Source organism: Lytechinus variegatus, chromosome 5, assembly GCF_018143015.1.
Source record: "Lytechinus variegatus isolate NC3 chromosome 5, Lvar_3.0, whole genome shotgun sequence".
Classification (NCBI taxonomy): domain Eukaryota; kingdom Metazoa; phylum Echinodermata; class Echinoidea; order Temnopleuroida; family Toxopneustidae; genus Lytechinus; species Lytechinus variegatus.
Window position 1 is genome coordinate 48026616 of NC_054744.1, and position 12333 is coordinate 48038948.

Here is a 12333-nt window from a genome sequence, read left to right on the forward strand (position 1 = left end):
TTTAGGAACGGGTGTGAAATGATTTGTCTATTGATATACCGAAGGGACAATAAAAACTGTTTTCAATTTTCTGAGAAAATGACATTTCATTGATTTTTTACCATTCAATATTTGGAAAGATGCTTGCATATGACGTCACAAATCGAATAATTAAAGTTCTAATAACTTTTTTTTCTTTGACAAATTTCCTAAAACCTTCAGCAATATATTTCATTCATTATGTTTTCTGCTATTTTTATGAATCAACTTTTTATCTGGGTGAACTTCCCTTTAAGTTATACAATACAGATGGTCACAGGAGCTAGGGGCTTGTTATGCGATGCCATTGCTTTACACAACAGAATCATAACTACATACATGTATAACATACTCCTGTTTTTATCTAATTTCATATTAAGTTTGTCAGTGATTTGAAGATCATGTCACATAAAATTACCAGAGTAAGAGATTACCACTATTGTTATTTGATCACAGACAAACAATTTCAGAAAAAATGCAATAAAAATAGCATGCATTTCAGATTGTATGGTATACACATCTATCACAATAACTTGCAAAATTCCATTTCTATCAGGAATTCATTTTGTACGTGTATATTCCTACTACGCTGCTATCATTAAAATAAAATAAAGCAATGCATTAAAACTATTTGCCAAAGGAATGAATGAAGTTATCTCTATAATATTTGATCTATACTATGTGCATGAGAACAATATAAACTACAATAGATGTAATCCCATGATCAGACAAATTTGAATATATACATACATGATGTCTTTGTCCAATAGTCAGCAATCAATCTTCACTCTGATTGAGTGGTAAATTTCATTGTAAGAAAAGGAGACGAATTCATCAAGCCTGAGATACATGTATATTAAGAAGATCATGTTGGTTGATTCCAGGTTGCATTCTGAAGATCCTTTTATAAATATTGGTCCGTATTCTGAAGTCGGGTTTAACTTAAACTCAGGTTTAAAGTTGTGGTTTAAGTATGGAAGGCCAAAAGTATCAAAATTTCATCAAATTGTATGTTTCTTATGTTCACTGTGCTATTTCCTGATTCATCGATGGTGAAGACAATCATTTATTTATACTTCCTAACTTCCTACACAATTAGTAAATGATTTGAGAGCCGAATGAGCTGAAGTCTAATATCTCTACTGTTAGCGATTATGTAACAATTGGCTGTCCATACTTAAACCACAACTTTAAACCTGAGTTTAAGTTACACCCGACTTCAGAATACGGGATATTGAGTTAATCAATACAGAGGAGGAAAGATCTACGGACCAGGGACACGTTTCATAAAACATGTTAAAGTAACATATTTGAAATATCAGTTTAAAGCTACTGAAAGCATTCAATTTCATTGGCTGATAGCAAACTTGTTACAGAAATTGTTCATTTGTTGTCAAAATAATAACAAGTCCCAAAGTAACGGGACCTATATGCAATGCACAATGGTCCTACTGCAATCAACAATGAATCTGGCAGCAATAACAGAGCAATTTCATGATTTTCAAGAAGTGAACACTGTAAAGTTAAAATTGAAAGCCTATAGAACCATCCTCCAAGACAGTATAATAATTTTACCTATCAGATTGAAAATGAGACATCTTATTATATATTCTTACTTGAAGTGGAATAACTACTATTACTATTACACTACTACTCGAAAGCTGCATAAACTGCATGTGCATATAAACACTGAACAATCTATACATCTACATTGTGACTTGTCTATCAGGGTAATCATATGTGACATAGACTGAGAGGCAGGAAGGGCTAAGGGAAGTTTACTCTACGACTGCTTTCTTTTCTACAGCAAAAGGCTCTGCTACTTCAAGAGTGCCGCTGTCAGCAATAACACAGTCTTTGACGGGCTTGTCTTGTCGAGCTGTCTTAGTTTGTTCTACCTTTCTCACAACGTCCTGCAAATCAAAGAAATAAAATACACAAATCAGTGAATTACTGTTAGACATGTTAACTTCTTGATTTTCATTCAGATTACTGTCGATTTTACATGAATACACTCGTTATAATTCAAATCCAGTGATGTCACTAAGATGGTAGGTGCCAGTGTCAAAACCTTTGACCATTCAATATTTCAACCTGGACTCATGTATCATACTATCATCGCAATCACCCTCCCAGCAGTAACATAGCCACTGACATAGAATGTGATATGAAATCTAGGGTTTTACTCTTTAAAGGACAGGTCCACCCCAACAAAAACTTGATTTGAATAAAAAGAGAAAAATCAGGCAAGCACAAAGCTGAAGATTTCATCAAAATCGGATGTAAAATAAGAAAGTTATGACATTTCAAAGTTTCGCTTCATCTCACAAAAACAGTTATATGAACGAGCCAGCTACATCCAAATGAGAGTCGATGATTTCATTCACTCACTATTTCTTTTGTTTTTTATTGTTTGAAATATGAAATATTTTGATTTTCTCGTCATTGTCATGTGAAATGAAGTTTCATTCCTCCCTGAACACGTGGAATTCCATTATTTTAACATTTTGTGCTTCAGGCAAGGAGGTCCTCATCGTCAAATTCATAAAAAAACTTACATATTTTATAATTCAAACAATAAAAACATAAGAAATAGTGAGTGAGTGACATCATCGACTCTCTCATTTGGATGTAACTGGCTCGTTCATATAACTATTTTGTTAAAAATAAGCGAAAATTTGAAATGTCATAACTTTCTTATTTTACATCCGATTTTGATGAAATCTTCAGCTTTGTGCTCGCCTGATTTTTTTCTATTGATTCAAATCAACATTTTTCTGAGGTGGACTTGACCTTTTAAGCCCTGAAAACTATTTCCATTTACCTTGACCCCAATAGAGGGGTGTCTCCCAGGGGGGGGGCACTTACATTGACGAGTGGATACCATGCGCAACCAAAAAAAAACATGTAAAATTAGTAAAAAGGATGTCTTTTTCAAGATAGGGCATGTTACGTACGTAACGTGATAAGGGTGTCAAAAACACAAAAATAATGAAAAAAGGGTATCTATTTTGCTTGATAAGATACGTGTTTAGGGTCAAATTTGCGGGGATGATAAAGCAAAATTAAAATGTTTTATAAAGGATGTCCTTTTTGCCCCAACACTACGTGTTTAGAGTCTGATTTGAGCGAGCTGTGGAAGGTGGGGCTGTACTAAACCAAATGATGTGTAAAGGTAAAACCGACAACCGACGGACCTGTGACATAACAATAAAATATCGCTGTACTTGTTTAGGGGTTAATTTCAGGGAATACTTGCCAAGAGCATTGTTTTGTTTCCAATACTTGTTAAAGGTAGGGTTTAACACGCCAATACATGTACTAATTAAGGGGTGCATTTTCAGAATATGGAAAATACGTGTTTAGGGTGCTTTTCACAACCCCATGGTCGCGCATGTTATCCAATTTTCAATGGAAGTGGCCCCCCCGGGGGTGCCTCCCAATAAGATTACCACCACTATTAACCTTACAGACTACCATACCATGCGAAGCAGATGCTTCTTATAGCAGTCGGATTAAAGAAAAAAAAATCAAATGAATGTGTTTTCTACTCACCATTCCTTCTAAGACTTTTCCAAAGACAACATGTCTACCATCAAGCCATGATGTTTTGACTGTAGTAAGGAAAAATTGAGAACCATTGGTGTCCTTTCCTGCATTAGCCATACTTAGCCATCCTGCTCCATAGTGACTTAGCTTGAAGTTCTCATCCTTGAATTTGTCACCGTAGATGCTCTTTCCTAAAGACACACAATAAAAACAAGAAACATAACAAACCTGTATTTCCAAAATTCTTTGACACAGAGGCATGGTGGCTCAGTGGTAGAGCATCTGCCTCATGAACGGTAGGTCGTGGGTTCGATCCTCGGCCGAGTCATACCAAAGACTTATACAAATGGGACCTTCTGCCTTCTTGCTAGGCGCTCGGCATTTATATGGAGAAGGGTAATAATAACATTATATTATGCAGGGCCCGCTGGTAGAGCAGTTTCCTAAGTGAAGTGGCTACCCTGGATAAATAAAACGTTATTATTATTAGAGGCCCACATTGTGAACTGAGTTCAGAATCTGACTGTTACAAATATCTCTAAAAACACAGAGGTTTATTTTTTTAGTTTGCCGCTCATTGCATAATAATCTTCATAGAATTTAATAACTGAAATAGTTTTCTTCACCTATAAACAAGGGGGGCACATAAAAACAAGGATACAATGTAAACACAATTAAAAGAGTTAGACCCTGTCCATGGCCAAAGTTAAACTGGACTTCAAGGGATCATTTTATGAAAGGACTTGTTAAACATTTTATCCAACATATTCTTGTTTTATCAGATTTAGTGCTTCTCAGCCAATCAAATTTGAGGAAAAAGGCAGATCTGACAAATTGTCCGAATTTCTTTTAATGGAATGCTCCCCAGAGTATATTTACAGAACAGTGGGTCATATTTTCATGCAGGCATATTCGAAATAAAATATATAAAGGCATCTAATCTCTATGGGCCCTTCGAGTAATCCTTTGTCATAAAATGATATTGACCACACATCTTCCTGATGGTGATTCAGTAACTCTGCCAAAAACAATTACCTGTACTTGTGAATAAGTAATATTCACACACAATTAAAATGTCATACCTCCAGTTCCGTCTCCCCTTGTGAAATCGCCTCCTTGAATCATAAAATCTTTGATGACTCGATGAAACTTACTTCCTTTGTAGCCAAATCCTTGCTGCAAACATAAGGTAAACAAATATTTTAATAACATGGTAAACAAATGGTTCATGAATGTCAAAGAAATGGGTAAACAAGTAATATCTCAAATTAATGTCTTGTCATCATCTGAACCTTTACATCTCTTACATTCAAGCACGACACTCACAAATTTTGTGGTAAAATTTTCTGAAGATTTATCAAACTTATAAAGAACGATGATTTGAGGTTAACTTGAACTCCATATGGAAACAGTTTAATTGTTCTTAGTTTAATCCAATCAAATGTGTATCACATGATATACAAGCTAAATCTTTAAATAATTGAAATATCAAAATACCTAGCAACCCTTCTTCATTTTTAATAAAGTTGGAACATGGGCGGATCCAAGATTTTCCAAAAGGGGGGGGGGGGCATATTTTCCCAAAGAAAAATTTGACAAGCCAAATAAAAACTTTTCTATATCTAAAATAATGTTTCATCCACGAGAAAATTTTAACATGCAAAAAAAAATTAAATGTATTTTGCTTCTGATAAGTGATATGTAAAATCATAATTGCATGACATACAGTCTTCAGGGTAGTCTCATCAAGAAATGAAATATAGTATACATGTAGGTCTATATGCCCCACATATAATACTCTTTTAAAATTACACACTCATGATGGAGATTTATGTGCCATAAACAAGCATACCCCCTTTTTCATGCCTTTGTTGTATCAGATGAATAATCATTAATATACCAGGCAATCCAAACACAGATTCTTTCCAGGTGTTGTTTCCCAGACTTTGGAACACACAGATGTGATTATTGGATTTCCAATCTTCCATTGTTTTCCTCTCTTATGGTTCACAATTCCTCATCTCACTTATTCTTCTGGCCCATTCAAAAAAAAGATTCATTAATGGAGTGGTGTTGCTTTCAGACCTTTCTGAAATTGTTGAAACTTAGTCTACCATACTGCAGTGGTAAATTTCTGATTGGACTACCCTACATGTACATGTAGCTTCCATTAATTTTCATTCGCATCCCACATGTAAATGTATAGTATTTAGCAGATGAACTGGTCATAGACAAAGTAGGATTACATGTACTTTAAACCCTACACTTTGTCTATCATTGGTTCACCTATAGTACTAACCATTCGGGATAATTGCCGTTTAGCGGATCTACCATTTTGTCTCATTTCCAGTTCAATTTGCCTAACTTGGTCTAGGGTTGCATCATATATGATTAATCATATTTTTTAAAAAATGTGGGGGGGGGGCTGATTCAGCCCCCTCAACATTTTTAAAGATATAGCCTTCGCATGTTTTGTTAGTGTCGCTCACTGACTTTTTACTTTCAAGTCTCGTGCAAATTTTAAGACCCCCAGGTATGAAGTTCTGAAATTACACAACATTTCGTAAGTGCATGCAGACCCAAACCTGCTCAATAACATGAATTCTGTTAAAATCCAATGCAAATAGTGCTATTAGGAAGTATTAGCAAAAAACTTAGTAAATGTATCATTATTTCTCCTGCTATTGATTAAACTCAATCAATTCCATCTTGTTTACGGTCAAAATAAAGTCCCAAACAATTTCCATTGAAAAAGACAAGAAAAAACAGTCAACAAACATAGAAAATTAGAAATGCATGAGAAATTTCGAAAATAATACATCAGAAAAAAATTGTTATATTGATAATTCAAATTTTTTAAATGTTCATTTGATCAGAATCCTATAAAGAGTCTGAACAAAAAATTGATATTTTAGAGACCTTATAAGTTAATTAGAGCAAAGTTTGATTTTACATGTATTCATATCAGTCAATTAGACATGAGATTTTACAAAGAATTTGATCTTACAATTCAGTTTATCATGCCATGTACAGCATGTGTCTATATTTGTCATGAAGGACGACCAAGATCATAAGTCTTCTTAGGCATCAAAATAGCCCAGTCTTTAATAGGGTCAAAGTTTGCCTACTGGTATAATTATTTTTCGAAAAATGAAAGGCAATAAACAGCTCGAAAGGCAATAAGAGTTTAAGCTGTAAACTTAAATGACTCAAAATATCCAGCTTGTGAACTTACATGTACTTACACGGTACTTCAAGCTTATCCATTGATACTTTGTCTTGATAAACAAATCGTAGTGCAAACCTTTGTCTTTGTACAGCAATTTGTACACTATGAAAGTAAGATTTTGCTACAAATAAAATGTACATGTATGCATAATGGATGTATAAGGGAAAAACATTTGACAAATTTAACTTGACACTATTGACAAGCTCAAGATGCATCAATTATAAAAGGTTAAAATTGTGTTACTAACCTCATGTGTGGCTAAGCCAACAAAGTTTTTCACTGTTTTTGGTACAACTTTTCCAAAGAGACCAATGACAATCCGTCCCGCTTCCTCACCTCCTATCGTTATATCAAAGTATACCTGTGCATGAAATAAGAACAAATAATGAGGGCTAACTTCACATTTGGCATGGTTTTGCATGTCAATTACAACAAGAATTACACAAGAGAAAGGGAAGCTGTGAAGGATTTTGGGAGACACAAAAAAGAGAAAACAGAGTCTGAGAAAAAAGGAGGAATTAATATGTAAGGCCTAACTACTTGTAGGATGAAAAAATATTTTTGAGAATGGTCATGGATGATGAGTGAAAGTAAATGTATGCTTGACATTTAGTCGGCAGGGTATTGGGATATTATGGTACTAAAGGAAATGACAAAATTTATAAGTGTTAGACCCTGTCATAAATATTGTCATAACTTTTGCTTGTATATTGGGATTAGGTCATTTATGTGCATTTATGAACTGCACATTATTTGTGCACTAAAGAGAAGAGACAAAATTTATGACAATTTCGATAAATTTATGACATCCACCAGAATACCGATTCTGTCATATCTCCGAGAAAAAAAATATTGAGAAAAGACAATGTTCAGAATACCGCCCCAGGGTCCAGAAGGTGGGAGAGAAATTGCCACATATTTCTTTGCAAAATTTAGATCGTTTTCATGGAATCCTTCTTCCATTTTTGCCATGGTTTTCACTTGTTTAGTGTAATAAAATGGTAAATTGCCAACTCGTCCACTCACCACATGGTCTACTCACATTTAGTCTAATGCCATTCCATCCATCAACATTTCGTCTTATAACCATTTGGTCCAATCATCACTTCATCTCACTACTATTTCATCTACTGTACATGTATGACCATTTTGTCTCATAGCCAGTTGGTCTAATATCAATTTCAGTTTCCTTTATTTTGCACATTTAACACTAAGTCCAATTAGGCTAAATGGTATATGGACTGAACGGCTATTGTAGCAACTGATTATTACATGTAGACGAATGGTGAGTGGACGTACTGGCACTTAAACCATGTGGATAGAGGACAAACTGATGGTAGACCAAATGATAGTAGACCAGTTAGCACTTGGATGAATTGGCATTAGACGAATTGGAAATGAACCATAAAAATCACACAGACAGTCACATTATACATGTAGTACCCTAGCACTGTTCACTGACTGCACCTGTGGTATCGACACCAAAGTTGGAAATTGGTATGTTTGCTGCAACTAATAGTTGGAGCACATACTGTGAATCTGCTGAAATGACCATGTCCTTAAAGGTCAAGTCCACCCCAGAAAAACGTTGATTTGAATCAATAGAGAAAAATCAGACAAGCACAATGCTGAAAATTTCATCAAAATCGGATGTAAAAATAAAGTTATGACATTTCGAAGTTTCGCTGATTTTCAACAAAAGAGTTATATGAACGAGCCAGTTACATCCAAATGAGGGAATCGATGATGTCACTCACTCACTATTTCTTTTGTTTTTTAATGTTTGAATCAAACAATATTTCAATTTTTATGAATTTGACGATTAGGACCTTTTGGCCTGAAGCACAAAATGTTAAAATAATGGAATTCCACGTGTTCAGGGAGGAATGAAACTTCATTTCACATGACAATGACGAGAAAATAAAAATATTTCATATTTCATATAATAAATTACAAAAGAAATAGTGAGTGATGTCATCAACTCTCTCATTTGGATGTAACTGGCTCGTTCATATAAATACTTCGTTGAAAATAAGCAAAATTTTAAAAATGCCATATTTTACATTCGATTTTGATGAAATGTTCAGTGTTATGCTTGTTGAAATTTTCTCTTTTTATTCAAATCAAGTTTTTCTTGGGGTCCTATAAAAAGAATGCATGCATCTGGGTCATTTGCTGATTTTATTAGGCAGTATAGCCTACAGCAGACTTTATCAGGAGATAATTTGACTGTCTGCTGTAACTCCCCAATGACAATGCTTTGGGGCTTAGTTGAACACTGTCATGGTTATTACTATTCAAAGTAATTCCCGATCCCAACTTTCGAAATAGCACATTTAATTATTATAAATGATCATTTTTTTTGGGGGGGAGGGGTCTATCTGTCCAAAATTTGGCAGTCTTACTCTCTAAGACTTAGTACTCATTGCATCAGTCAGACATTACCGAGACACAGACATTAGCTCTGACTTTGCAAGAACCGTCTTCCATGTCTCCCATTTTAAATGCACCATGTGAAACGCATTTTTAAAAATTTACCCACGATACCGATGCTTGCGTCGCATAACCAACATTTGCGTCTTTTCCGATGGACGGGGTGTTTTCCAACTGCATTCACACCTGCACTGAATACAGTGGTGAGTGAGGCACGCTAACACACAACGCTATAGCATCAGATTTTTTGTTAGAGCGGGACTCGTACCCCTCACATGAGATCTACATGTACGATCTTATCCGAAACATGCACTCTAACCGAGCTACGCTGCCTCCCGATCACGCACGGGGCGCGGGCCCGGGGGGGGGGCACTCAGTATATAATGCATAGTGGGTATGTGCCTCGGAGGGGACCCCCATTTTCACACTCAAATTTCCGTTCCAAGGCATAGCATTTTTGCCTTGTTGAGAAAAAGAACAAAGAAAGCCGCTCCAAGGCATAGCATTTTCTTCTTATCGAGAAAAAAGAAGAGAGAAATCCGCTCCGAAGCTTTGCATATTTTTCGTTACGCCGCTCCGATCGCATTGAATGAGCTGCAATTTTGGTGAAACGCGGCCGCAGAGCTCCCCGGCGGAGGCCGCTCTAGCTGCATCATGCACGCACGACCGTTCCATAGGGATGCATACGCACTCACACGTTGGCGATCCGTTCCAAGGACCCCCGTTTTCACAAACAATTGTCGTTCCGAAGCCCGTTCCGAGGACCCTCCTTTTTACAATAAGCCCGCTCCAAGGCCCCCGTTTTTTGTCTCGCCCGCGGCACACCCCCGCCACTTTTTTGGTCGAGTGCCCCCCCCGGGGCGCGGGCCTAGCCTTGGGCATGTTGGGCTATAAAAATTGATTTGAAAGCTTACAAATTTGATTTAACCCAAATTCAATTCTGAAATTTCATGCGTGCAGCAAATCTTAAAAACTGGGGGACACGAAAACGATCTTTGGTAACTAAGAGTAGGCTAGACCCTTTTCGTACTCTCCCTGACCCGAGTCTGACTGAGCCGACATCATCATTTTTACTATCCACACAACACATTTTCCTACGCGTGGGTCTGAGATAATTTCATTTGTTTTTTCAACTTTGTTCCCCGACAGCCAACTCACCTTGTCAGTAACCAGAAGGTCTTTCTTCGATTGTTTGTCTCCTTTTGCATCTGCCGGTAATAGCAGATAAATTAAGGAGACTAAAGCCACTGTAAATACTGCAAGCACCTTCATTGTTCTTGTAGAAATCATGCGGTATGCGGCTAACAACAAAAGGTAAACGGAAGTTGACTATTGAGAAAATGCATCGCGTAATTGATACCACTCAGCTTGTTGAAAATAAATAGTTTACGTGTAGTTGCGTTTCGTACGGCTGCACAGAACGAGTGTGTTGAAATTTGGAACAGGGCTATTTACTTAATATATTTGAGTAACTTAGGTAGTACGGATGGGTGGTGACACGTGTATCTATTTCGATTGGTCCAAAGTCAAGACGAAAGCACCGGGGCCCGTAATACTTGCAACCATACCATGGAAACCTTGATTATAATTGGCTGCTGAGCCTTGTTACCATATTAGTTACTTTTACAGCAAAGTTAAAAGTCCTTTAAACTGGTACCCGGAACGGGTCCCAGATCATATATATGTACTTGTGCTAAATTAGTCCAAAACAACCATGGTGCTATTTTTTTTTAAACTTTGGCTAAGGGCCTGTATCATGTTGGATTCCAGCTTCAAGAAATACAGTATCTTTAAATAATTTAGACCATATCTTCAGGAACGTAGGCCTATTAGGCCATCAAGTATTATATTTGAAATGTATAAACGTTTTTTGCATGAATCATGATTAAACCTGCCGTGCAGCAAATGTTCCCTTTCTGAGTGGAGTATCTTAAAGAGCAAAGTTCGCCGACATTACATTCAGTCCTTTCTGGATATGTAATAATGATAATTATTAGGCCCTATTTAAAAAAATGGTGATGTCCTATAAAGCCCACACACCAATCTCATGGCGCTAGTCCATAAATAATAAGCTCCCTACAATCACCACAAGTTTTAGGGAGCTTCTATACTCCCCTACAAATTCGCAATGCTAACTGTGTTAATACATTTAAAAGTTAGGCCTATGCTTAAAACCCATCCTTTTAAATCTTAAATTGATCATATCATATTTTCTAATGGTTACATTTCATTATTCATGATCTGGTGAGAAAGTTGTAAATTGTAATATTAGTTTTGATACAGTTTGATGTGCAAAGTATTTATATTTCTATATCCTTTCTACTTCATTTTCCTTTCTCTTAACCGCTTTGAGGCAATTTTGCGATTTTGCGGTATATGAAAATTGTTATTATTATTATTATATAAATCGAACGAAAAATACATTTTTATCACATTGATTGAGGCAAACTAAGCAATTGACAAGTTATGCCAATACTCTTCGTTGGCATACAATAAGAAGAAGAAGACCTTGAAGTACGAGGGGCGGACTTGACGTAGAAGGAGATTTGGAAAGAGAAAATGTTGTTTTAAGTTTGTTCGTTAAACAGTTTTTGAAGCATTCATGCAAAAGAAATTTATGTGAAAAGGACGAAGCCAAATGGATAATTCCGAAGGAGGCTGTAATTACCGTCACTGTTTTATCCACCCTACATGCTATACGCACTTAGCTGCTTTATATGTCACCCACTGACTGAAGTGAAATATTGCCCTCTTCCGACGAACCGCTCGACATTTTCCCGTTTATGCTTTGTTCATACATGTGTGTGCAAGTTGTTAATTGCATATGAAGAGCTCAGTTGCAAAATGGGTTAGCTCCGTTATTAATCAAATTTGATTTTTTTTTGCCTCAATGTACAGACTTTAAGTAGCTCTATATAAGATAATACCAAATAACAGTTGAATTTCTTCTCATTAAAATGTGATAAAAATGGCAAAGAAAATTCACCTTTTTTTCAAAAGGGGTTAGGTCCACCAATTTTTTTTTGGAAAAGAATATTTCTAAAAATATGAAGACAGGTAGATTTATTTTATATCCAATCTTATGTTCACATGGTAGGGTATCA

The 12333-nt window shown here is 36.0% G+C and overlaps 1 protein-coding gene across 1 annotated transcript; it reads right to left on the minus strand.

Annotated features, from left to right (window-relative positions):
• Positions 1-1173: 1173 nt before the first annotated feature.
• Positions 1174-10551, minus strand: LOC121416337 (peptidyl-prolyl cis-trans isomerase B-like). Its single transcript, XM_041609903.1, has 5 exons — positions 10388-10551; positions 7044-7157; positions 4650-4743; positions 3574-3758; positions 1174-1931 (listed from the first exon to the last, which is right to left on the minus strand). Exons 1-5 carry the CDS (start codon positions 10517-10519, stop codon positions 1797-1799), a joined length of 660 nt encoding a protein of 219 aa, XP_041465837.1. The 5' UTR covers positions 10520-10551; the 3' UTR covers positions 1174-1796.
• Positions 10552-12333: the final 1782 nt, after the last annotated feature.

Bases quoted from the DNA above. Each gene is read 5' to 3' on its own strand.
- LOC121416337 (XM_041609903.1), bottom strand. From the start codon at position 10,519: ATGATTTCTACAAGAACAATGAAGGTGCTTGCAGTATTTACAGTGGCT. The intron at 7,158-10,387 runs GTGAGTTGGCTG...TTTCATGCACAG, and splicing joins ACCTTCTGGTTACTGACAAG to GTATACTTTGATATAACGAT. The intron at 1,932-3,573 runs GTGAGTAGAAAA...TTTGATTTGCAG, and splicing joins GAAAAGTCTTAGAAGGAATG to GACGTTGTGAGAAAGGTAGA.